The sequence below is a fragment of the Neopsephotus bourkii genome, unplaced genomic scaffold, assembly GCF_033783945.1.
Source record: "Neopsephotus bourkii isolate Nb327-2 ecotype Australia unplaced genomic scaffold, CSIRO-AGI_Nbou_v1 NB_1468, whole genome shotgun sequence".
Lineage (NCBI taxonomy): Eukaryota > Metazoa > Chordata > Aves > Psittaciformes > Psittacidae > Neopsephotus > Neopsephotus bourkii.
In genome coordinates, this window is record NW_026901945.1 from 437,919 (window position 1) to 463,501 (window position 25,583).

At 64.8% G+C, this 25,583-nt stretch overlaps 1 protein-coding gene across 7 annotated transcripts; it reads left to right on the forward strand.

The window, feature by feature from the left end:
- NHSL2 (NHS like 2) lies at positions 1-24,622 on the forward strand. Of its 7 annotated transcripts, none has more exons than XM_061368951.1 (8): positions 1-288; positions 17,458-17,610; positions 18,618-18,754; positions 18,884-19,088; positions 19,819-19,950; positions 20,993-23,176; positions 23,285-23,417; positions 23,970-24,622. In XM_061368951.1, exons 1-8 carry the CDS (start codon positions 33-35, stop codon positions 24,295-24,297), a joined length of 3,528 nt encoding a protein of 1,175 aa, XP_061224935.1. In that variant the 5' UTR covers positions 1-32; the 3' UTR covers positions 24,298-24,622. The 7 variants fall into 7 exon arrangements, with proteins under 7 accessions (XP_061224935.1, XP_061224940.1, XP_061224938.1 ...); XM_061368956.1 differs by lacking the exon at positions 1-288 and adding an exon at positions 1,444-1,579; XM_061368954.1 differs by lacking the exon at positions 1-288 and adding an exon at positions 8,124-8,266.
- The last annotated feature ends 961 nt before the right edge of the window (positions 24,623-25,583 follow it).

Genomic DNA, 25,583 nt, shown 5'->3' on the forward strand with positions numbered 1-25,583 from the left:
GCCGGCCGGGGGGAGCCGCGCCGGTCCCGGCGATGCCGTTCTACAAGCGGAGCGTGTCGGCGCGGAGCGGGCGGGCGGCGGTGCCGCTGTCCGACCTGCGGGACGTGTGCAGCCTGGCAGCGCTCACCCTGCTCCGGCAGCTCGCCGAGCTCTGCGGCCACTCGCTCGCCCTCCTTGGAGACATCGAGGGCCACGTCCTGGCCCTGGGCCACCGCGCCGGGCGGCTGCACCGCCGCGCTGCCCGCCTGCAGGCGCTCCTGCGGGGCCGGCCGCTGCGCGGGGCCCCAGGTAAGGACACCCCGGCCCGGGGTGGGAAGCGCCTGTCCCGGGGATGCCTGGTTTCGGGGGACTCCGTGAGGGCTGTCCCCACCGCAGGGAGTCCCGTCCCACCGGGGGGATGCGTGGGTGGGTGTACCCGGCCAGGGATGGGTCACCCGCCTCGGGGAGGTCCCATCCCCACACCGCGATGCAGTGGGGCTTCTGCCACTGTGATCCCCACTTATGTCCCGTGTCCCCTGTCCAGGATGGGTGAACCGTGGCGGCTCCTGCTGCCGAGGCTCCTGCTCAGGGGTCTGGAGCAGGGGGCTCGGGGGAATGGAGGTCTGGGGGAGCAGGGAGCGGGCAGCTGAGGAGCCACCAGGAAGCCCTTTGGGAAGCGGCTTGTATCCTGCTGCTGCGGGGTGAGGCCGGGACAACTCGGCAGCAGGCTGGCCCTCACTCTGCCGCACGCAGCGGGCATTCTCCAGGCTGCCGGCCAAGCACACGCATCACGCTGCGGCCCCGGTTACCAGGGGTGATGGTGGGAAAGCAGGGACAGGGGCTACTCTCGCCTCTGCACCCCTGGCCTTGCCTCGGATGCTTCAGACCCCGCGGCTGGGGACCGAGGTGGCCATCCCCTTGCTGTGCTGTGGCTGTCACTGGGGTTTGTGTGGCCGGGGAACGTGATGAGCAGCAGCACAGGCGCCGTCAGCTCGTCCTGGCAGCCCTCGGGGTTTGTTTTCGCCTTGGCCGCTTGCATTTCCCATCTGGAGCGTTTGGGTTTGGCGCAGGCTCCCGGGCCGGGTCAGGAGCGGGCAGCTCTTCCAGAGGAGCTTAAAATAAGCTCGCTTTGGAGTTGTTTATCAAAGTTTGCTTTGCCGGGACAGGGAGCGGTGCTCTCGGAGCTGCTTTCCCTGGGATTGCAGCGTGTTTCTCAGGCCCTTGGCAAACCGTGCTCCTCCTGTGCTCCCTGCAACTGCTGCTTTGCTGTGTAGAGCCGTGGGAAACGACTGCCAGCCCCTCGCAACCCCTCGCAACATGATTCACAGTGCAGGGAGCAGGCAGAGGGCTCAGCGCGGCCTCTGCAAGGCACTAATCCTGTGAGGGCTGAGCACTGCGAGGAGGAGAGGCTCTCACTGCCCTGTGCATCAGTCACCGGGGAAATGAGGGTGCAGGGAGGTACCACTGACCAGTGCATGGCACCAGCACAGCGCCAAGCCCGGATTGGACGTCACTGTACGTGTTGGACCGGTGTCCCCTGGAGGAGGAGCTGGCCATGAGGGTGACCAGATGGTCCCTCACTGCTGTGTCTGGCCAGCAGGTTGGGAATGCCTGTGGTGGCTGCAGGAGCCTTGTGTGCTGCCGTGGGGGGTGGGACAGTGTGGGGGCAGCTGGGGGCACATTGTGGGGAGTGGCTGCTGCTGTGGCCGGTCAGGTTTGAAGCCCCCCATTGTGTTCTGCACACCTGAGGTTTCTCATGGAGCAACACCCTGGCTGGTTGTGTGCAATGCAGCAGGCAAAGAGCCCTCCCGCCCTGCAGCTCCCCATCGGGGCACCATAGACATGCATGTGTGCCATGTGCAGCTCAGAGGGGCTTGAGTTTCTCCCGCACCCCAAGGGGAGCAGAGCTCTCCCACCTTCCTGCCTGCCCCCCCTCCATGCGCTGCTGCTGCTCCCATGGGGTGAGGATGTGGGACCTCGGCTTTACTGAACCCTTTGCTTAGAGAAAAGCACAATTCTGAGTGTGGTTTCAGTCCCTGTTTGTTTTTCTAAGAGCTCATGGGGAAGGGTTCACGTCTCCGGAGGACGGGAGCCCCTTGCAGGCCCCGGGGAAGAGCAGAGTCAGCCCAAGGCTATTCAAGAGCTGCTGCCCTGTGCAGAGTCCCCCGACTGAGGAGCAAACGCTTAACAGCACCCTGCGCAGGGCTTGGGGGTTTTGGTTCTCCTCGTTTCCATCTCCTGAAGAGGATCCAATTGCAAAAATCAGGCTCATCCTTTAAAACTGGAATAAAACCCCAGCGCTTTTTCCCTGGGAGCTGCAGGCGAAAATCACCTGGGACCAGATGTGCCCTTCATGCGGCCGGTGGGCTGTGGGGGAAGCGTCAGACTGACAAGCTCTAAGGACTGCTATGGATTGGCCTTGCAATCCATCCCACAGTGGAGTGGGATCCAACGCCAGCCCAGCACAGCGGTGACTTGGATGGTCCTCATGGCACTTCAGCTCCTGGCATTGGGCATCCTCGATTTGGTGAGGAGCTTTTGCCTGGCTTTAGTTCCTCCTGGGCAGGTTTAAAGGGATCCAAAAGCTGTGGGTCTCCTCCCTGGCAAGGGAAGCCCCATGGGCTGCAAAGCAGGATGTGTCCATCCAACTGCCTGGGGGCTGTGTGCTGGTGGGAGCAGCCTTGTCTTGTCAGGAGGGAGATACACTGGTGCAGCAGCATTGCTGCCAGATGATGGGATCGCACTGGAAAGGCTGGGGGAGCACTCAGTCCAAGGAGGCCGTGTGACTGTTCCCAGTGCAAGGAGGAAGCCAGGGGCTGCTGGATTCCTCTGCTCAGCGGCAGTGGTGTGAGAGCAGGGGGCGGGGAGCATCCCACCTGCTCCTGCTCTGTGTGTGGGATGAGGATGCCAGGGCCACGCACGGGGGTCCTGCTACAGTGAGGGCAGAGTGGGGCCAGCTCCCCATCTGCCCCCCATCCCTCTCCCCATCCTGATTCCCTTGGTATGGCCACATCTCAGAGAGATGGCACTGACCCTGTCTCTCCCACCACCACCTGGCACTGGAGGCGGCCCAGTAAAGCTCCTGGCACTCTGGCTCTCCTGCCGATTCCCAGCTGGTGGCTGTCCTGCCATGGGCAGGGCTGTGGCTCCATGGGCACCAGCTGGCGGCACGAACACTGCTCCCAGCTCAGCCTTCAACCCTCGGGACCCAGCAGCTCTAGAAATAAAGCTCAGCAAAGAAGAGGCTGGGGCCTGGTGCCTAGAGCTATTTAAACGGTGTCCCTGAAGAGCAGACAGGATGGTTCTCTGGAAGAAGCCCTGGGCGGTGCTGCCAGGAGGAGCTGTTCACTGCTCTTGCAGATATGCAGTGCTCATCATCCTCTGACCTCCCAGTCCATGGCCAGAAGCAAGGCACGGAGATGGGCAGAGCCATGAGCCCCCCCATGCTGTCCCCCCACGCTCCTTACCAGGGGGTAAGAGCTAGCACAGGCGTTCTCCAGGATCCTGTCACCGGTTTGAGAACAAGAGAAAGCAGCAAAGGTGGAAGGAAAGAAGACCCAACCCTCGCTGACCTAGGTCTTGCCAGGCTTGGGCAGCCTCCCACATAGCTTCTCTGCCCGTCTCTGTAACCTGGCAGTGTTCCAATGGCAGAGAGAAGAGCACAGGTCTCAGAGGCTGCCCCAGCGATGGACCAAAGCCAGCATGGGTGGGTGGATGGATGGATGGATGGATGGATGGATGGATGGATGGATGGATAATGGACGGTTGGATGGCTGCAGCTGCTGAAGGAAGAGAACCGCACCCTCCCTCTTAACAGGAACCACCTGCAGGAGTGGCTGGGTGAAGAGGTGGATCAGTGAGTGCCTCATGGCTCCCACCACAACAGCTTTGGCTGAGAGCTGTCCTCTAAAATACATCCTACAGGTCCAGGAAAGCCCTGTCCCTGCCCCTCAGCAGGGCCCCATACTGCTGAGGGTGCCGGCTTGGCTGTGCCACTCTCTGTGACTGCAGTTCCCCCCCCAGCACAAACTGCCCATGGTGCATGGTCCCCCCCAGCACACCCTGCCCATGGTGCATGGTCCCCACAATACCTGGACCCACTTGGGGGGATGCGCTCAGGATATCTGGGAGCTGAGGCTGAGAGCGGCACCACCAGCTGGCTGCTGCCACCTCTCTCCCTCCCTGCTGGGTTTTTGCTGGGGCTGGAACCCCTGCTCGGATGGACCTAAGTCCTGCTAATGACAGAAGGTGTTGTCACCCTTAAGCATTTTGGCAGGGTTTACATGAGAGCTGATCTGGCCACATTCTTGCCCCCAGAGCCAGGCTGTAGCCATTGGGGCAGCAGGTCCCTGGGGGCAATGGGTCCTCAGGACCCCCAAGGCTGTGCAGGGCTGCACGGGGACAGTAAAAGCTTTTGGGCGGGGGGGGATTTGGCTGGTGGAAACTGCTGCTGGGCTCACATCTCTGCTCACCCACCGGACAGTGGCAATGGGAGGTGAGGGCAGGGCGACAGGACACCTTTCTACCCCACACATCACCCCACTCCCGCAGGGGTTATCCTGCCCCGTGGAAGGGCTGTGGCCAAGGCAAGCCCCGGGGCAGAGCCAGGAGCAGTGGGCAGGCAGCGATGGACGGGCTGTGGGGCCGTGTGACCCCCCCGGACACACCAGGGGGCTGCCCGAGGCTGGAGTTGGGAGCAAAGCCCCTCACCCGGCTGCCTGAGTCCTGTTTGTTACAGCAGAAGGGAGGCTGGCACAGCTCAGCAGCGAGAGGCATCGAGGAGACCCGGGGGTCCCGCCGGTCGCGTCCCTCACCGCAGGTCCCGGCGGGATGCCCGCTGGTCTCTCTCGTCTCCATGGCTCCGGCCTCGGCAGCAGGGACGTGTCGCTATATCTTTAAGAAGGGCCTGGGCTGGGGTGGGAGAAGCGTTTCCATCCAGCCCTCTCCCAGCAAACCTGGATCGAGTTAGCGCTTGAGAGCGAGAGAGCGCGGAGTTGGCGCCTTGGCCGTTCCCCGCTCCGGGCCGGGGCAGCCACCCCGGGTGCGGGTGCGGGTGCGGGGCAGCCTCCGGCCCCCGTGGGCACTGTGCCAGCAAGGAGAGGAAGCGGAGGAGGCAGAGCAGGGTACGTACAAGTGTTCTCCTCCTCCCCGGCTGGACTCGGGGCAGCGGCAGCCCCGCAGGACGAGGGCAGGGAGCGCGGTGGGGACGGGCGGCCGGCCCCAGAGCCGGGCGCTCGCAGTGGGCAGCCCGTGGCCGGGGCTGGCAGAGCCGCCCGCTCGGCTCCTGCTGGCTCCTTCCTGCGGGCACTGCGCCCTGGGATGGCAGGAGGGGGCCATGGCCTAGTGGAGGAGCCCCGTGGGGATACAGCGCCCCCCGCTCCCTGGGCAGTGCCCGTGTCTGCATGTGTCCTTCCTCTTCCTCCCCACCCGCTCGGGCTGGGGCAGGAGCACCCCAGGGACCCGCGGGGTGAGGGCAGAGGTGCTGGGGGGCACGGTAGGCACGCAGCGGGAAATGCTGGTGCCACGTCCTGCACCCCACATCCCCTGTGATGGGCACACACCAGTGGAGCCGTCCCACATGTGTGATGATCCGGCTGTGTGCCAATTCTCTGGCACAGCCGTTGTGGGGTGTGTTTGGCTTCCTCAAATCAGAGGAAGCTCTGGGTGCTGGGGGCGCAGGTTCTTGGGGTGATGAGGGCTGGGGTCCCTGCAGCCCCTTGGCCCAACTTCTGCATGGGCAGCTGCATTTTTGCAGCTCCCCCTGTGCTGGTGGCACGGTGGCCATCAGAGCACCCTATTGCTGAGCCCTGTGTGTTTTCCCTCCCCTGAGCAGCCCGGGGGCCCAGAGCAGCGGTCCCGAGCCTGGGGGGGAGCATTTCCATGGCACGGCCGTGAGCAGCCGGGCACTGGAGCACCAGTCTCTGGAGCGTGCAGGGTCAGAGCACTGGAGCAGCCCCACACAGCACTTACCCCACACCCTCACCCCATGCTGGGCTGCTCGACGGGCGTCAGCGCCTTGCTGGGGGCGTGGTGGATCCCCAGCGATGGGCACACCGTGAGCACGGCGACCACCGCCGGCAACAGCCGTCTCAGGGAGGACGGGGGAGTCCCGGTGCAGCTCCCGGGCCAGGGAGCAAGGAAATGCGTTGCTGCACTGGAGGAATCCCGGGAATGCAGAACCCGGAGGGGACACGAGGTGGCACGGCGGCTCCAGCCCCGCTTTGCGGCCGCTGCAGGCAGGTTCTGGGTGCCCGGAGGCAGGAGGTCACCGGCAGCGGTGCTGGTGCCCCATCCAGCACCATTCTCCAGGATGAATATTCACAGCCCCCAGCAGCCCCGGGCTGCGCTCCCCGGCCCCACTCCCAGCCTTGGCCGCTGTCCTCCAATGAGCTCATCTGCTTTGCTGCTTATTATATACCATCAGCTCGTCCACTTCCCGGGTGTTGGGGCTCCTCCAGAGAAGCTGCTGCTCTCTGCCGGGAGAAGGGGTGTTTTGGGAACAGGGCTGGCTTCTCCCCACTCCATGCCTGCACACGGGGCGCACCAGGGTGGGTTCCACATTTGCCCCCTTTCCCCCTCGCAGGCCCCACTACAGTGACCTGGGCTGCGGGTGGGAAGGTCGGTCCTGCAGCTGCTTTGCAGCTCGCTTCGGCTGTGAGAAGCATGCAGGAGAGCTGTATGTGCCCGTGGGGCTTGGAGAAGGACCCACCAGAGACAAGGAGTAGCTCAGGGTGATGGGTAGCTCCCTCAGCTCCCCAGGACTGGCTGTGGGATCATGGACCCGCCACCCCCAGCGGGGCTGTCAGCAGTGGTGCTCCTGCAGCCCCATGCAGCACTGTGGGCCTTGGCTTGGCTGCAAGCTTGGAGGAATGGGAGCAAACATGTTCTCTGCAATGTCCCCCAGGCCCTGCGCCCACCCAAGGAGCACCCAGGGCCAGGGTGAGTGGGGACAGACCCGTGCAGGGGCAGGGCAGGGGCTGTGGTGCTGCTGGGGCCCCCGCACCGCTGCAGCTCTCACCCCCACCCGCTCCCGCAGCAGTCACACACCCCGCTCCTTGCGCCGAGTACTGATCCAATTTATGGCTGTTTCCATAACAACCTCCCAGCGCTTTCTGGTCCTTTCTGTCGCTATGTGGATGCTGAGCCTCGGTGGGGAGCGATGCTCCGGCCTGGGATGGGGTGGGTTGTGCTGAGCCATCACCAAGGATCTCTGCTCCTGGGTGCCCAGGGCTGCTCGCTTGCTCGCTGCAGGCCGGGGCACACAGAGCAGGTTCTCCCCACCCTGGAGGTGATTTTTTCCCTGTCAGAGGGATTTGGTGAGGTTTGGGCTGGCAGAGACCAAGGGCAATGGTTGATCAAGGGGTGCAGCCCTCTCTCTCATGGAGGGGTCCTCAGAGGAGCTCAGATGCTAAGTGCCAGGGATGGGGCCCCTGAGGGTGCTGGCAGCCAGAGACCCCCATTTCTCCTGCCAGAGACCCCATCACCCACAGGGCTGGCTGTTGCAGTGTTCCATGGCTCTCACACAGGCTTTCCCAGTGGGGCACGAGCCCCAGAGCTCACCCCACACCCTCCTGTCTCCCACCGCACGGCTCAAGGTGCTCTTGGAGCTGCCACACTCCCTGCGCTCCTGCCTCCATCCCTCCCCTGCTCGGCCTCCCACGGCACAGGGACAGCCCTGTGCCCTCCGCCTCCCTCAGCCCCATCACCCTGGCGGCTTTGCAACCCCAGGACCCCCAGCCCCATATCCCCCAGGGCCTGCCCAGCCTCGGGTCCCCCGCCAGCCCCGTTCCCCCCGGGGGTTCGCAGCCCGGTACCCTCCACCCACCACCCGCCCCGTTCCCCCTGCGTTCCCCAGGCCTCAGCACGCCCAGCCCCGCGCCGCCCCCGGAGCCCGCCCGGCCGCGCTGCCCCCGGCCGCCCCCCGCAGCAGCCGCCATTGGGCGCCCGTTCGGCGGCCCCGGCGCGGCGGCGGGCGGGCTCCGAGGGGGCGGGCAGGCCGGCGGCCGGTGCGGAGCGGAGCGGAGCCGAGCGGTGCGGAGCGGTGCGGGCGGGGGTGCCCTGCGCGGGGCGATGCGGCTCGGCGGGGCTCGGCCCGGCCCGGCTCGGCGGCTCCTCCCCGCGCGGCGCGGCGGGCCCGGCGGCGGGGGAGGCCGGGAGCCGGCGGGGAGCGGCCCGGGGGCGGCGGCGCGGTGACCGCCTGGGCCGGGCAAGCCGCGGCGGAGGATGGGCAACGCGCAGCGGAAGGCGCCGCGCAGCCAGCGGCGGGGCAGGATGCGCTCGGCAACAGGTACCGGGGACGGGACGGGGCGGGACCGGACCCGCGCCCCGCGCTGCTCCCCGGCCCCGCGGGCGGGCTCGGGGCCGCTGCGGCAGCAGGGGAGGGGGTGCTCGGCCTCTGCCGCGGGACCTCCCGCCCAGTCCCCGACCCCTCGGGGTCGCTTGGAGGACACCGGGAGAGGTCACCTCCAACGGAGCTTGGCCTCTCCGGCAGCCACGGCTGCGGAGGGACGCGGCGGGACCCTGCACGGGCCTGCGGGGTGTGGAGCAGGTGGTGACCCACAGCCCAAGGTGCGGGGAGCCAGCCCTGAGCAGCGGGGAGCCATCTCCAATGATGGGGAGCAGTTCCCAAGCAGTGGGGAGCCAGTTTAATCCATGGGGAGCCAGCTCCAGCTATGGGGAGCCAGCCCTGAGCAGTGGGCAGCCAGCTGTAAGCATCGGGGTGCCAGCTGCAGCTGTGGGGAGCCAGCCCTAGGCAGCATGGAGCCAGCCCCAAGGTGCGGGGAGCCAGCCAGGGCAGTGGGGAGGCAACTTCATCCGTGGGTAGCCAGCCCACAGTAGAGGGGAGCCAGCTCTGAGCAGTGGGGGGCCAGCTCCAGTGATGGGGAGCAATCTCCAGGCAGCGGGGAGCTAGCTCGTGCTGCAGGGAACCAGCTCCAGTGGTGGAGAGCCAGTGCAGGCAGTGGGGGACCAGCCCCCGGGCAGCAGGAGCCAGCCCCCGGGCAATCGGAAGCCTTTGTGGTTGCCAGCCCTCGGGCTGGGTCTTGCCTGGGCAGGGAGCTCGCTCCCGCAGAGCTCCCTGCACCCCAGCTCCCTTCCCACCGGTGATGAGGGCAGTGGGGGCCTGAGGGGCTTCGTGCCCACACACACTTGGTGGTGTGAGGAGGGCAGAAAGCCCTGTGATGTGTGGGGACAGCAGGGGACTCGCCTGGGGCCATGAGCTGGAGCCGAGGGCTGGTGCCCTCTGGAAGTGCTGGGTCGGACAAGCAGGACCTGTCCTGTCACTGCGCTGTCCCCACCTGGCTGGCCCAGGCGGTTCAGCAGCCCTGGCCAGACACCCAGTGCTCCAGCTCCCGTCCTGACCCAGCTCAGCTCCCGGGAATGCCAGAGGAGCAGGAGGCTGGAGCTGGCCATGGCTCACGGCCATGGCTCCTGCTGCCCTGTGCTCCAGAGCCAGGACGTGGCAGGGGGGAGCTGCGTGCGGCCCTGAGAGAGACCTGGGGAGCATTGCTCAGAAGCTGCCAGAGAATGGGAACTACTTGTCACAGCCCCAGTGACTGTCACAGCTTAATAATTAGCGGGCAGAGGGGGTGGAGGTACAGCCTGTCTCTGTCTCATTCTGCAGGCGCTGCTGTTGCGATTGTTGCAGAGGGCTGGAGAGGGGCACCAGACCCCCAGGTTGTCTGGGGGATGAGGAGGGATGCTGACCTGGTGGGTGTTCAGGGATGAAGGATGCTGGTACCCAGCACATCACCCCTGTCTCACGGGGGACTGGAGGCTGGGCAGTGGCTGGATGCAGGACTCAGGCTGTGGATGCTGGCCTGCTCCTGGCCTACCTCTCCCACCCTTGTCATGGCTTGGATCTGCTAATCGCACCTCTGCATTGTTAAAGGGACTCATGGGAGCTGTAAGTCGCCTTCCCAGCACCTGCAGGAAGGGCTTTCAGGGGCTGCAAGGCCAGGCTTTGTGCTGGAGCCAGTTCATCTCTGTCTTTGGGTGCAGGGTGCATCTGTCCACCAGCATGGACATCTCCAGGGACCTTCCTCCCGGTGCCTGGCCCCCCTGGGAGAGACAGAGCTGCTGGGAGCAGAGAGGAACAGGATTTTGCACTGGACAGCCCGAACGTACCTCGGGCATGAAGCTGGGGCGGATACTTGGGTGCTCCCAGGCAGTTTGGGCTTGGGGCTACAGGGACCTCGATGGCTTGGGCATTCCTGAACGGCTACGCACAGGATCCCTCATGGAGAGGCAGCGGCAGCAGCAGTTCAAGGCTGGAGCTTGTCTGCCGAGGAGGGAGCTGACATTGATAAGAAGCAGCCCTGTGGTGGGTCTGGTGGCTGATAGGACGAGGAGGGCTAGGACCTGCGGTACCAGGAGGTACCTTGGATCATCACAGGCAGGATCACTCTGCCTGTGCCCAGGGCAGTGCGCAGAGGGGTCTTTACACTGGTCAGTAGAATCCAGCCTTCCTCATGGCCCAATGGGCTGGGAAAGGCTGCGTGATGCTGGGCCAGAACCTTAGCTCTGCCTGCTTAGCTGGTACGTGTCAGCCCCATGCAAGTGCTGCCTGGGTTGCCAGGGGGAAAATGAGCTCTGCTGGTATCCGTCATCCTTCACCCATCCGTCACTGGGGTCTGCAGCATGCTGGGTGCCTGGCACGGGAGACACCAGCTGCCTGGGCCGCCCATTCTGGAGCAAGCCATGGCTCAGGACTGAGCCCTGGCTCCCAGGGACCTCCATCCTCCGGGAAAAGCTAGCTCAGCTTCATAGAGCCCTGGGTGCTGGGAGGGTGGTCACCGAGGAGTCTTCTCTCAAGGCCTGTGAGTGAGCTGGAGCAAGAGGAAGCTCTGGGGGCTCTGGCAGCCTCTAGGGCAAAGGCAGGAGGATTCCGCAGGGTGCCCGCTTTCCTTAGCTGATGAGTGCTAGCGGCAGCAGCAGGCTCCAGGCGCTGGTTTCCAGGAGGATGCCGATGGCTGCTCTGGCTGTGCTGCGGGGGATTTCAGCTCCGTGACTGTTCAGCCAAGGGGAGCCCCCAGGACCCTGTCCCCTCTCCTAGCACTGCATGCACAGGGAGCAGGATGAGCCCTGCCCCAGCCGTGGAGCTGGTGGCCTTTGGTGGGCCCCTGCCATCAGGACGGGCAGACAGCCAGCCATGGGACAGGCTGCACAAACCCACGGCCCCTCCGCCAGCAATCCCGCAGCCATGGCAGGGAAGGAAGAGGGGCCGGGGCTGGGACAATGGGCTGGGCGCTGACTCAAACAGCCAGTTCCTGGTTGCTTCCTCTCCTGGGCTGGGCTGGAGCGGGAGCGGGCGGGAAGGAGGACGAAGCCCACAGCTCTCGGCCGGGTTTGGAAGCAGGAGCTGCTGGGGCAGGAGTGAGCCCCTTCCCACTGCACCCGCGGCCATGGCCAAGGTGGAATGGCTCCTGGCACCCTGGCACCGGGGAGGTAATGCAAGCAGCGTGGGCAGGGCGGGCAGCGGGACACCATCCTCCAGGAGCAGGCAGTGGGGGTCTGCAGGGCAGGACCCGGGTTGGGGTGGGCTGTCAGGCAGAGGCCAGAGGCCATGCAATAGCCAGAGTCAGTGCTGCCTGTCAGCGCAGGTCCTGTCCCACCTTTCCCAGTCTGGCCTCGACCGTGGGATGTCCCCTTCCCTCTTCAGCCCTTGCGCCATTGCCCAGCCCAGTGGGGTGTCCTTGCTTTGACAAAGCAAGAGAAGCACAGACACCCCCTGACCACTCGTCCCACTATGGGAACAGATCCTGCCCATCCATTCCCGTGGTGCTGAGCCCTCCCAGCAGCTCTTCCTTGCTGGTGGCGGCAGGACTGGGGACTGTGGGGCCGTGGGTTGACACGAGCGTTGCAGCCAGCCGGGGCTCCAGCCGGGGCTGATTCCATGTCTCGGCCCCCTTTGTCCCAGGGCCTGGCTGCGTTCCCCTCTCAGGCAGCTTCCTCGCATTGTCCTGGCCCTGCAGAGTGTAAAACCAGCCGGGCACGGGGGAAACGGCGCTTTCCTGGAAGCACCCCTGCCCGGAGAGGGGCTGCAGCCTCCCGGCACGGGCTGCCTGTGCCTGCGAATGCCGTGATCCCTGCCCGGGCACCCTGAGACTCCTGGCCAGGCTGGGCACAGCGCCACGGGACAGCCAGCAGGCAGCAGCCTGAGCTGCACTGGGTCCAGGGTGCCCATGGCCACAGTGCGGGGCAATGCGGTGCCAGGGTGTTGGGGCTGGCAGATTGCCGGGCGGTGTTTGCTGAGGCCCTTGGGAAAGGCTCGTGCCTGGTTTTGGACTGGCAAGCGCGTGAGAGAGAGGGTTGGAGTACAGGACGAAGCCAGGCTGACAGGAGCCACGGTGGGGCTGAGAGCTGGGCTCGGGGGGTCTGACCCTGCTGCCCATGCCTGGGGGGTCGCTACAGGGACCTGGGTCCCACCAGCAGGCTCCTGGGTGACAAAGGTGGGGTGATGGGAGCACCTGAGGAGCCTAGAGCAGCTCTGGGGCTGCAGCTTCATCCCCGTGCATGGTGGCTCTTGTCCTCTTGGCAGACAGCCATGTGAGTTCATCCTGGCTGCCGTGGTACCCGGCCAAGCCCTGGTGCCAGCATGGCCGCGGGCACTTCCCATCCCCGCAGCACAGGCAGATGATGCTTGGGGCTCCTCCTGTGCCGCTTGCTGGCCAAGTCCTCCCCCTGCCACACGCAGCTCCCTGGCTGCCAGAGCTCCCTGACAGGGTCCCAGCTCATGTCCCCTCTGCCCCTGCCCTACGCAAGGCATGAGGGGAAGGTGATGGATCACTTGGGGTCTGGCTGGAGAAAGAAGGTTTTCACCTGTTTTACAGGATCTCGCCACAGTGCCAGGCAGGCCGAGTGCCTCAGTGCACTGTTGACTCTGGGCCCTACTGATGGGCACTGATGTTATTGACTGGTTTGCTGCCAGAGGTTTTAGTAGAAGCCTCTCATGTAATCCAGCCTTCTCCCCACCAGCTGAGTGACCTTCACAGCTGCTGAACTCACCACCCCTGCCAGCAACTGCTCCAGTGCCCCTATCTCCTGTCAGTGCAAGAATCAGCTGATTGCACGTGAAACAGGGACAGTGAGAGGAACCAGGAGCCTTGGGCAGATGTGGTGTACCCAGGTGGTGATATTCTTCAGCAGAGCTGCTGGGCACCTGCACAGGAGCACCCAACCGTGCTCTGCAAGGTGACACCAGGGTCCTCCCCTAAAAATCCTCCAGTCCCTCTGATCTCAACCATCAGCAGGCCAGAGGGGTCTGGGGATGGCCCTGCCTTGCTGCAGGCTTGAGGAGCGCCTGTGGGATGTGTAATGGTGGGGTGATGTGCCACAAGGGTATGGATTTGAGCCTGGTGCAGTGCATCAGCCACTCCACAAGGGCTTCTCTCGGGAATGGTGAGTGCTTGAAGGAAGGGGCAGGTCTGCACCATGAGCAACGCCCCGGCGCGGCCCTGGGCGCATGGGTGCTCAGTGGGGTGTCGCTCTGGGATGTTCTGGCCTGGGTGAGCATCTGTCTGGCTGTGCACATGGACGTAGCTCTGTGTCCCGGTGGGGTGGCAGGATCGGTGGGTCCGAGTGCGGTGGGGGCTGATGTGGGGACAGGAGGCACTTCCTCAGCGGCTGCCAGCTCCCGCGGTTTGCTTTCGTCCCTTCCTGTCCGCTCATCTCAGCGCAGCGTGCACCCTGGCTCCGTACCATGGGGATGGCAGCGGGCCGCACGCACGGCACCGAGCAGTCGCGGTGCTGGTGGCAGGCCGGGCGCTCGCTCGAAGCCGCAGGGCTCGGGTGGCTGCCGCGGCCGGGCTCGGTCTCCAGGCTCACCGTCCTCCTCCTCCGCTGTGCTGGGACCGCGCTGGCTCGCCGCTGTGCCGATATCCGTTGCCATGGCTGCTCTGCTGATGGTGCATCGCCTGCTGCCGCCGTTACATCATTCCTGTGATAACTCCGCAGCGGCAGCCCGCGGCCCCGCGGCTCCGTGCGCAGCGCCGGCCCCCCCCGGCAGCTTGCGGCGAGCCTGACACCGGGAAGTTTGGCGGGGACTTCGAGCAAGAGGCGTTGTCTCACGGGAGCTTCGGGCCGAGCTGAAACGAGTCCCGATGGCGCTGTCGAATATCTCCCTGTGGATTCGGGATGCCCGGGCAGTAGGTAAACAGGGATGCTGGCATGCAGCAGGGGCAACTCGGGGAGATGCTAGCAGAGGGCATGCGTTCTGTGCCCTGTGTCTGGGGTCCCGCAAGACACTGTTCTCCCAGGAGATGGTGAAGCTCAGCTCTCCACAGAGCAAACTCCGCTTGGCTTCAGGCCCAGTCCTCATCCACCTGCAGTGCCCATGGCGTCCCGTGGCTGAATACTCGCTCGCTCTCTGTAAGACTTGAAGCCGTTACAGAAGGAGCAGCACCCGCTGCCGGTGGTGCTGGCACTTGCCCTTCCCCTGAGCAGCCCAGTGGGACCATCCCAGTAGGACCTGCCATGATCCTGCCCCTGCTTCCAGTTCTGCGAGGGGACAGACCCCTGGGAGCACCTGTGCCTCCATCGCCTGTCGTTAGCACCTCTGCCCGGAGCAGTGAGGGGCAGCTTCCTCACAGCCGTGCCTCAGTTTCCCCCAGCAGAGGGGCTGGCCATGCTCCGGGCGAGAGTACTGGGAGTGCAGGGGATGGAGCCAGCACTCCGGCTCTGCTCTCCCCAGGCGCCCTTTGCCTCCAACAGGCATTTGCATGTGGTGGGGGCCCCTCAGAGGCATTTTAATGTTGAGCCTGTCACCGATAAGCTTGGCAGGAGGGTCACTGCCGAGGGCAACAGATCCTGCTCCGGCTGCACCGGCCCCACTGGCTCTGTGTCCTCTTGCTGAGTGCTCCAGGCTGCTCCATCAGCCGTGGGCTGGCTGCCAGCTCTCCACCACATGCCATGCAGGGCCATGAGTGCTGCTGGGGCTGCGCCAAAACCCCTCTGAGCGACACCAAACCGTCGGGGTGCCGCACACACCTCTGCATGCAAGGGGATGAAAGCATGGTGCACCCCTGAGGAACGAGTTTGGGGTGCCTGGGCTGCGGAGGGATGCTTGGTTCATCCTTCCTTTACCACCCCTTTTCCTCTGCTGCTGCTTCTGCTGGGAGGATCATAGAATTAGGGACCGGTTTGGGTTGGAAGACACCTTACAGCTCACCCAGTTTCAAATCCCGGCCATGAGCAGGGACACCTTCCACTACAGCAGCTTGTTCCTAGCTGAAACCAGCCCTGCCAGCCCTCAGTGGTACCTGTGCCTCAGGATGGCACTGGCTTACTTATGTCCCCAAAGGGTTCTTGCACGCAGAGGGGGTGCAGGCCCCCGGCACCCTTCCTTCCCTCGCTGTGTGTGGCCATGCTGCCTTGCTTCCCCCCTGCAACCACAGGGCAGGGCAGGGCAGGCCCTGGGCTTCCGCTTCGCCCCAGGGCGGCCCCGGTTTCAGTGCTGTGGTTTGTGCACGTGGTGGGTGCCACGGAATGGGAGCCGCAGTTGCCCCAGCACAGGCCGAGCTGGCGGAGGTAAGATCCTTGTGCTATGGCTCTGGTGTGGAAGGGGGGGCAGGGGGTTGTGACCTGGGGGTATCCCGGAGTCCCAGGGGATGCTGCGTAGCTTCTGCGGGTGCTGGGGGACATGTGGGCACCTGCTATGGCTGAAGGACAGGTCTGTACAAGGGGGTGCAGTGAGCTGGGGTGCGGGACCCGTCCTTCGGGCGTGCTTGCAAATGGATGGGGCACCAGTGGGTCCCTCCCTTTGGCAAAGAGAGCGGCTTGTGGGGCTGGGGTCTACAGAGGTGATCGTGTGGTCCCTGAACCCTGTGGCCAGTCAGGGGGCTGGGGAGATGCCCTGATGTTGGCTTCTGTCGCCAAGGATGACTGGGCACAGTGGTGCTGCTAGCCCTCTGGCAGGCACCAGGCTGGGAGGTGAGAGCAGGAAAAGCCTCCTCCCTGCTTGAGGAAAGGGGCTGGCTCACCCATGGCAGGGAAAGCTGAATCCTGGAGCACAGCGCTGCCCGTGGGCTTGCAGCGGGCGAAGCTCAGGCTGTTCACACACACACACACACACGCCCCGACACCTCTTGGTTGGTATGGAAACGAGTCAAATTATTGAGGGGAGGAAGAAAGAAGGAAAAGAAAGGGAAAGGATGAAGCCTCATGTTAAAGCAACGTCGTTATGGTAACACACATTATAAAAGTAACTAGGCTGGGGACGTGGCACCTCGCCTCTGGGTGCTGGGCGGTATGAAGTGTCTGCTGCTCCATCCATGCCTGAGGAAGGGTGGGCAGCACAGGCAGGACCCATGGTTGGGACCAACAGGCAAGGTGGCACCTGCTGGCAGCAGGAGTGATGCTTGGGGTGCAGTGCCTGGTGACCAGCCACTGCAGGAGCAGGGACACAGCTTGTGCCAGGGGTGCTGGCCCCATTCGGGAGCTGTCGTCCTTTTCCCAGGCCAATGGGATTGCTGTGCTGCCTTGCCTGGATCTGGCATGAAGCAGAGTGCTTCAAGCTGCGGTTTGGCTCGCTGGGGACAGGCATCCTGCGGCCCTGTGGCAGAGGGGATGTGTTTGTCATGCTGGCAGGGAGTGCCTGGACCAGCGGGAAGGGGACAGGCATGCGGGCATCCCAGGGTGCGGGTTGTCAGGGAGTCTCAGGTGGATGAGGAGGAGCTGGCTGCTGCGGGGGAATGTCCCGGCCACCGCAGGGGGAAAAGGGACATCAGACCCGGGTCCTGGTGGAGGCACCCAGCCCAGTGCCATGAGCTGGTGCCAGCAGCAGCCCACACAGAGGCAGTTGCAGAACGATCCTGGGGGTGAGGCCCTGGTGATCCCCAAGCTGTTCAAAGCTCACAAACCGCTCCCCCAGCTCCAGCAGGAAACCACACTGGGTGGGAATCCCACATCCGCTCAGAGCAATGGTGCCGGTGCTCCAGGTGCCGTGGCAGAGCCTGTGTGCCAGAGCACTGCTCCACCAGGGTGGGTGTTTCTGAGGGTCTGGACAAGCTCCCTGCCCATCCCTGCGGAGGTTTCAGCTCCAGGAGGCTGCTGACCCCACAAGGAGCTGTGTACCCGGTGTGGTAAGAGGCACCGAGGCCCCTTCGCTCCCTCCATCCTGGTTGCAAATTCTGCCCCTCTGGTTGCTTCACCACGCGTGGTGCTTCCTGTGCCTGGAGCAGCGGGGCAGCCACCAGGCCGCAGCACTCGCTTCCTTCCCCAATTACACCCCGCTCCCTTGCTGCTGGGCTCTGGCAGCCTGCGGGCATGGTGCCCAGCCCTGGTGTGGTGGCAGTGGCAGTGCTGGGGCTGGTCCCACGCAGCAGCAGCCTGCTGGGGTGGTTTGGCTGGGGTGCGACACTGCCACATCCCAGCCCCATGCTCCCGGAGGGTGCTATGGTGGGGTGAGCGCTGTGCAGGGTGCGGGGTTGCAAAGAAGCCACCCTCCCACCTCCCGCTCACGCTGCTCCCTCCCGCTCGCAGCCACCTCTAACGTGGACGTGGAGACCAAGCAAGCCGCGCACACCAAGCTGCCATGGCAGCAGCCCGTGAACGTGTTCCTGGCAGCCGGGCGCCCGCCGGGCATGGAGCAGCTGCACCAGGAGGCACAGCTCAACCTGCAGAGCATGATGCAAGGTACCGGGGCTGGGGTGGCAGGGCTGGGAGCTGCCCCAGGCATGTGACCAGCATCCCAGCTGCTCCTCGGGAGCCCCATGCTGCAGTAGTTGGGTCCGGGGGGGGGGATCCCAGCCTCAGCAGCCCCTCTCAGATCTCTGCTCCAAGTCACTGCAGCAAGAGGCAGAGCAGCCAGGGCCAGGAGCCTGGTTCCACCAGGAGCTGGCGGATGCAGCTCAGGCATCAATGAGATCAGCAGCCCGGCCTCCCCCCAGCCTGTAATCACATCAGCTCGGCCCCAGCAGAGCCAGTTCCCACCAAGCCACAGCCAGCAGCAGTAATTAGCTCAACACTTGTAGGATGGGGAGACACTGAGCTCCCTTCTGGCTGCTCCCCCAAGCTCTCTCTGTCCCCAGGCAGGAGCAGGGGAAGCTGCCTCCAGCCCCAGCATTCTTCCTGGGGGTGATAGAAAGAATCACACAATGAATCGCAGCCCAGTTTTGGTTGGAAGGGACCTTAAAGCTCATCCAGCTCCAACCCCTGCCACGGGCAGGGACCCCTTCCACTGGAGCAGCTTGCTCCAAGCCCCTGTGTCCAACCTGGCCTTGAGCACTGCCAGGGATGGGGCAGCCACAGCTTCTCTGGGCACCCTGTGCCAGCGCCTCAGCACCCTCACAGGGAAGAGCTTCTGCCTAAGAGCTCGCTCAGTCTCCCCTCGGGCAGGTTCAAGCCATTCCCCTTGGCCTGTCCCTACAGGCCCTTGTCCCAAGCCCCTCTCCAGGTTCCCTGCAGCCCCTTTAGGCACTGGAGCTGCTCTAAGGTCTCCCCTTCAGGAGCCTTCTCTTCTCCAGGCTGACCCAGCCCAATTCACTTTCCCACCTCCCTAGCTACCTGTGTGGAGCAGGGACATGGAGCCAGCCCAGGGACAGAGGGCTGGGATGGACTCACATACCTCTGTGTTCCCCTTCCCTGGGAGCAAAGCTCTGCCTGCAGCCGGAGCAGGGTCCCAGGCACTGATTCCCTTGCAGAGGAGTATGAGGAGCAGTACAGCGAGAGCAGGGTCACCGGGCAGACCTTCCGCAGCGCCGGGCACTCATCCCCTGACGCTCCCCCAGAGCCATCGCCCCGACCACCCCCTGCCAAGCGCCTTGAATTCGTGCTTATGGTGAGTGCGGGGATGCTGGGCTGGGCGCCACGGCCCTGGTGTCACCGCAGAGGGGCTGGTGTGGCAGGGCTGGGGGCACCTGTGTCCCACCCCTGTCCCTTTGACGTGTGCCATGCCTTTATCCCGCAGCCCCCGAGCCGGCGAGTGACCGACGAGGAGAGCACCAGCACGAGCGCGCTGGGTGCGCGGCCACCCGACACCTGCCTGAGCCTCCCCACCAGCCCGGACAAGCAGCCCCCCTGGCCCAGGGCTTTCCCCCTGCCCACCCTGGAGGAGAAGCAGCAGCCCCCATCCTGCTCCGTCCAAACCAACATCGTCCCCATCAATGTCTCGGGTAGGGCAAGCCAGCACCCGGGGGGGAACGTGGGCAGAGCCTGGGGTGAAGTGCAGGGGTGGGGAAGGAACGGGGCAGGAGACAGCAGCACCACACTGACATCCATCATTGCCATCTCTGCTGCCATTCACAGCTCTATGTGCCTGACCCACTGGCCCCTTTTTCCCACCGCACTGCCCAGCCACCAGTTGTGGGGTAACCTTGTCCTCACTGCCCTCCACACAGCCAGCCTGTCTCAGCTGTCTGTCCACCCATCCATCCATCCATCATCCCAGCAGCATGGTCCTGCCTTAACCTTGCAGACGTGAGTGCCAGTGCCTGAGCAAATGCACCTTCTGAAGGCCAGAGATGGCTTTCTGCACTTTCCCTCCACAATGAAGAGATGTGCTGGGACCACCAGGTCTCTCTCCCTGCCTTGCTGTTCCTCACATCCATGTCCCCAGCACCACTGGCCCTGTTAATGCAGCAGCCCAGCAGTGCAGGGTCCTATCCAGCACAGCCCAGAGCCCGTAGCACAGAGCAGGGCCAGTCTCCACCACTTTCCCTGCATCCCACATCCATCCGCAGCACCTCTCCTGCCGCTGGCTGTGCCTCCATGTCCTGTGCTCCATGGTCACCCATGGTCACCACCCTCGTCCATCCCACGCTGCTGCCCGCAGTCCCATCCCAGGCTGGGGACACACAGGGGCACAGTGCACCGCCGTGGACAGCCTGTTTGTTTTGGCTACAGGGCAGCACTTTGCTAGGCACACGAGTGCTCGTCACTCCCTGTTTAACACAGAGACCGCGATGAACCCCAAGTCCACCCTGCGGCGTAGACGGACCATTATCGGATTCCCTAACCTGTCCCTGCGAGACCAAGGTGACGGAGCTGCTGTGATGGGGGCAGAGCTGCCGTGACGGGGGCAGAGCTGCCATGACTGGGGGCAGAGCTGCCCTGGGAACAAGCAGCCAGCCCTCAGGAATGCCTCGGCCACCGTGCTGGCTCTGCTCCCTCCTGGGACACTGAGGTGCTGCACACCAGTGACGCTGCGCTGGCTCTGGGGCTGGCGTGGCACTGGGAATGCCCCCTTCACCCCAAGACAGTGTCCTGCACACTTACAGGGTGGGAAGGCCCCCGAGCTTCTCCTGGTGCCCGGAGTCACCTTGGCCTTGGCTCCGGCAGGGCAGAGCAGGAGGCCATGAGCACACACCCTGAGCAGGTGCCTGGCTCCTGGCCATGCCGACGGTGGTCACACAACTCAGGGTGCTGCAGCACTGCTGGCATGGCCATGGAGCAGTGTTGGACCCCATGGGGACAGCAGCCAGCCCAGCCTGGGGGCATTGTTGTGGAAGGTGTAGAGAAACCAGAGCCAGCCATCATCACAGGGTAGGAGGAGGGTTTTCCCCATGGCAGTGATCAAACAAGGCTGTCACAGCCCCTCCCTTGGAGACCTTGAGTGTCCTGCTCCAAGCAGGGTACCTGCATCCTTCCCCATCCAGGCTCTTCTGAGAGGAGAGCCTGGGCTCTGTGAGCCACCGTGTCCCTCCCCAACCTGGGCAGCAATTCCTTGCTGTGCTCTTCTTGGTCCCAGTCTGTGTCCCCACCGTGGGGCAGCACTTTGGTCACCGTGGGGCCAATGTCCCGATGGACAGAGAAGACTCCTGCCACAGCTGCTAAGGTGTCCCTAGCGCATCCCAGCCATCAGACCCCAGGCTGGAGGGCTAACACCAGCCAGGGGCTGTCCACAGTTGGGTTATGGCCATGTCAACACAGGGGTAAGGGGGTGTCAGCCTGGCCCCTCCAGTCCCCCTGGGCGCACTTCAAGCCTGTGCAGAGGTGCAGCCCCAGAGGCTGGCCGTGGGGTGGGACGAGCCCTGGTCGCTGGCACACAGCGCTGACCCAGCCGTGTCTCTCCCTGCAGGCAGCACCAACGGCCCCACGTCCGTGGCTCCCGCACCCATCGCCGAGTCCGTCTCCTGCAGCTTTGTGCCCGAGGCAGCGGGGCCGGCCCCACAGGACACCAGCCCCCGCCAGCCCCGCGCTGCCCTGCTGAGGAAGACCTTCAGTGACCTGGGGGCACGCTGCTGCCCCATGGACCCCGTGGCCACCCCCTGCGCTGGCGCCTGCAACGGCCCGCACGGACCCCCCTTCCCGCTGCCCTGGAGCTACACGGGCCCCCCCAGTCCCACCCGGGGCCAGGGCACCGGTGCAGCCTGCACCTCGCCGGATGGCTCCAGCCCTTTGCCCGGCCCCGGCTCGCCCGCTGCAGCCGTTGCCGCTGCCACCGCCGCCTTCTTCATCGCCGCAGAGGAGCACACGGGCAGCAACGGGCACGGCTCCTTCTCCGCTGCAGTGCCCGAGTCCCCCTGCGGGTTGGGGCAGGGGTACGAGGGCCGAGGCTCCAGGGGGAACCTGCTGCCGGGAGGTCAAGCGGAGGCCGAGCCCACGGCAGGGCTGGCACGGCTGGAGGTGGAGCGTGCCGGGTGCCGGTTCCGCGAGCGCTCGCTGTCGGTGCCCACCGACTCGGGCTCACTGTGCTCTGTGGACATCGCGTACACTGAGGCACGGCGGGGCAGCGCCAACTACACCCTGGGCTACCCCAGCGCCAGCTCCGAGGGCAGCACCAGCACGGACAACGTCTCGCTGGGGCTGGGGCTGGAGCAGGAGGGGCAGCGGCGCCGGCGCTCCAAGAGCATCTCCCTCAAGAAGGCCAAGAAGAAGCCCTCGCCGCCAACACGCAGCGTGTCGCTCATCAAGGAGGGACCGGATGACGTGGAGCCCAGCCTGCTGCTGCCCAAGGACCAGCGGCCCAAGAGCCTGTGCATCCCCCCAGAGCTGCAGGGACACCGGCTAGTGCACGCCGACCCACGGGGGAGCGCGGGCAGGGAGCCCGAGGGCACAGCTGCCCCCCTCCAGTGGCATCCCACAGACTGGAAGGCTGGTGCGGACCCCCCTTACCGCTCCCTGTCCAGCTCCAGCACTGCCACGGGGACCACGGCCGTCGAGTGCGCCAAGGCACAGGGCAGCTCTGAGTCGCTCATGTCTCCCTCTGTCTCCCGGGCTACAACACCCTCCCAGCTCTCTGCCGAGGTGGACACCAAGACCTCCTCCCCCAGCAGGCCCCCAGGGCTGATGTCCCCATCCAGTGGGTACTCCAGCCAGTCCGAGACCCCAACCCCAACCGTGCCCACCTCCGCCGTCCTCGGGCACTCCCCGCGCCAGGTCCGGGTGAGGCCACTGGTGCCCGAGAGGAAGTCCTCGCTGCCCCCCACATCCCCCATGGAGAGGAGCCCCAAGGCCCGGCTATCCTTCGACCTGCCGCTCACACCCCCAGCCCACCTCGACCTCTCGGGGCTCAAGATCTCCCTGAAGGGGAAGAAGAAGGTCAGCCGGCACCACTCTGACTCCACCACCTTTGCCACCAAGCTGGCCCAGAAGAGCAGCCCCATCGCCCCCATCATGCCGGTGGTGACGCAGTCTGACCTGCGCTCAGTGCGCCTGCGCTCCATCAGCCGTTCTGAGCCCGAGGACAACACCGATGGCCCCGAGCCCACAGAGGAGCCGCTGCGCCTGCCCTGCCCGGTGCCTGACAGGAAGGTGAAGCCGCCAGTGGCAGAGAAGCCACCGCTGGCCAAGCGGCCCCCCAGCATCCTGCCCAAGCCCCCAGCACTGCGGGAGGAGGGCCCCCTGTCCCCCACATCCCCGCTGGGCACTGCAGCCACCGCCACCACCAAGGGGATGCCGCAGGACGGCTTCATGGCTCTGCGGAAGGGGGAGCTGAGGAGGGGCCCAGGGGAGCCCCCCACGGCCCCAGTGCCGGTGACGCGACAGAGGCGGCTCTCGCACGACAGCCTGGAGGATGAGCCGTGGCCGCCACGGAGGAAGGCTAAGGTGCCGCCTCCGGTACCCAAGAAGCCCAGCGTTCTGTACCTGCCACTTGTGCCGGCCCTGGTGCCGGGAGCCAGTACGGGTGACCCAGCACCCACCCCCAGCCCCATCATCACGCTGGATGCTGACCCCACATCCTGCGACCCTGATGCTGAGGACCTGCTGTCCCCAGGGACTCTGGGCACTGCAGCAGCCAGTGATGCCCCCCCAGAGCAAGGTGAGGGTCTCCCCACTCCTGCACTGGTTTCACTCCAGGGCAGGGCAGAGCAGGGCAGGGGCCCCAGTGCCGCACAGGGTGGTTCACCACAGTCTCCTCCCGCCACAGACAGCTCGGCAGACCCTGGCACAGAGGAGAAGAGCTTTGCCAGTGACAAGACGGCTGAGTCCATCGCCGAGGAGGATGACGACGTGTTCGTAACGTCCCGTACCACGGAGGATCTCTTCACTGTGATCCACAGGTATGTGGCTCCTTCTGTGCCACTGCCACACATCAGGTGTTCACACTTGAGGCTTCCTGCCTTGGGCCCTGCAGAGTTCAGCACCCTGAGTCTGCAGCCAGGCCAGGACCACCGGCTCCCAAGGGGGTTGGGGGGGTTTACTGCTCCATCAGCCTTGGGGTGATTCAAGCCTTGCTGCCAGGGGAGTGTTTGCCAGCACCTTGGGGCATCCCCTGTCATGCATGTGTTGTCTTCCTGCCCCAGTGGAGCCGGCACAGCAACAGGGGAGACTGAGCTGAGCTCTTAGGCAGAAGCTCTTCCCTGTGAGGGTGCTGAGGCGCTGGCACAGGGAGCCCAGAGAAGCTGTGGCTGCCTCATCCCTGGCAGTGCTCAAGGGCAGGTTGGACACAGGGGCCTGGAGCAAGCTGCTTTAGTGGGAGGTGTCCCTGCCCGTGGCAGGGGGCTGGGATAAGCTTTAGGGTCCCTTCAACCCAAACCAGTCTCATCCCATACAGACACTGGCAGCAGCTGTCATTTGGGGCTGCTCCCACCACATGTCTCTTTGGTGCCCAGGTCGAAGAGGAAGGTCCTGGGGCGGAAGGAGCCTGGTGACACCTTTGCCAGCCGGCCCAACTCCCACTTGCCCGTCACAACTTCGGGCTCCCCGACCAGCGAGTCCCCAGCAGCAGTTGCAGTGGCAGCACCAGGCAGCACCGGGAAGTCTTCCAGCAGGAACGAAGACTTTAAAGCCCTGCTCCAGAAGAAGAGCAGCAAAACCAGTGCCGGCACTCGGCCATCTGCTGCTGAACTGCTCAAGACCACAAACCCGCTGGCTCGGAGGGTCATGACGGAGTTTGCCCCCGAGCTGGACAGTGCCAGCAGCCCCAGGAGCCAGCCCTAACCATGCATGGTCCCTTCTGGCCATGGAGGGCTGGAGATGGCTGCAGAAGGAGCATTGCTGCGGATGCGGCAGCCTGGCTGCCCACTGAGCCCCGGCTCCCACCAAGGGCTTTCTTCTGCCTTTGTTTCTTCCTTGGAGAGCTGCATTTGGAGCCCAAGTGTCTCTGATGGAGCAGGGCCAAATCCAGGCGGGAAGAAGCGGCCCCACGGCTGGGACCATCCTGGCTGCTTGAGAGGCAGAGTGGGATGGCAGCCTTGCAGCGAAGCTAGCTTGAAACTGTGTGGTCACTTCGGCATGTGGTACTTTAAATGGCTTTTCTAATGCACAGTGGTGATGATGTTTTATTCTCTTTCATTTGACATTGTACCTTGAGTTTCCCAGGCAAAGATCTCAGGTTTGAGTTCGGCTGGATACACGGAGATGTACTTTGGGAAGATGCGAGGGGGCTGGCTGGAACCAAGGTTGCTTTTGACGAGCCGCTAGAGGTTCCCCCTCCTCATCCCAAGCACCCTCCCTGCCACATGGGGACACAGCACCCAGTGCCCGCAGCCAGCGTGACGACCTCAAGCCAACCCCAGCCCTTGAAAGCCCCCAAAATGCTGCATTTCAGAGCTCCTCGGCTCTCAGTCCGAAAGCAAACCCCAGGGTCGTCTCCACCGCCAGTGCCGGGAATCTCGTCCCGTCTGGTGTGCCACATGTGGAGGGAGCTCCACTGGCCCCCCTGTGCCCCGCAGCCCCCCGGCACCAGCCCTGCCATCGGGTGCCTCACGCATCGCACTGGAGCACAAGCACCTCCTGCAAACATCGGCCACGTCACCGCTGGAGCACAGAGGCTGCCACCGAGCCGTTGGCCAAACCCATCTAGACGCCACCTCCGGTGACTCCTGGGGTCCCTCTGGGGTTACCCCCAGCAGCAGTGTCCCACGGGTAACCCTGAGGAGGTGGCACATCCGTGGCGGTGCTGGCGGACACGGTGCCAACACAGCTGAAGGGCGGTCTGCACATCCCCGGCTGGGAGCCAGCCCTTTTCCTGGGGCACAGCGGCAGGCGCGGGGTGGGATTCATCCCCCTGGACCCCTGGCTTGGCTCCGGGTGGGAGCAGAGGCCGCGGTAACGGGTCAGGATCAGCTGCAAGGCCGGGGCAGGGCACCGGAGGAGGGGGAGCTGTGGGGAAGCACCAGCCCCAGCTCCGAGCGTGTTTAGAACAATTTTTGCTTTATTCCCCAATGTGTTCACGCCAGCCACAGCGTGGCCTGATGCTCCCAGAGGAGCAGGGGGCACCGGAG

Excerpts from the sequence above, each read along its gene's own strand:
- NHSL2 (XM_061368950.1), top strand. The coding sequence starts at position 15,165 with ATGAGCAGGGACACCTTCCACTACAGCAGCTTGTTCCTAGCTGAAACC. Across the intron at positions 18,755-18,883 it reads GCCTTGAATTCGTGCTTATG|CCCCCGAGCCGGCGAGTGAC; the intron begins GTGAGTGCGGGG and ends TTTATCCCGCAG. Across the intron at positions 23,177-23,284 it reads TGATGCCCCCCCAGAGCAAG|ACAGCTCGGCAGACCCTGGC; the intron begins GTGAGGGTCTCC and ends CTCCCGCCACAG.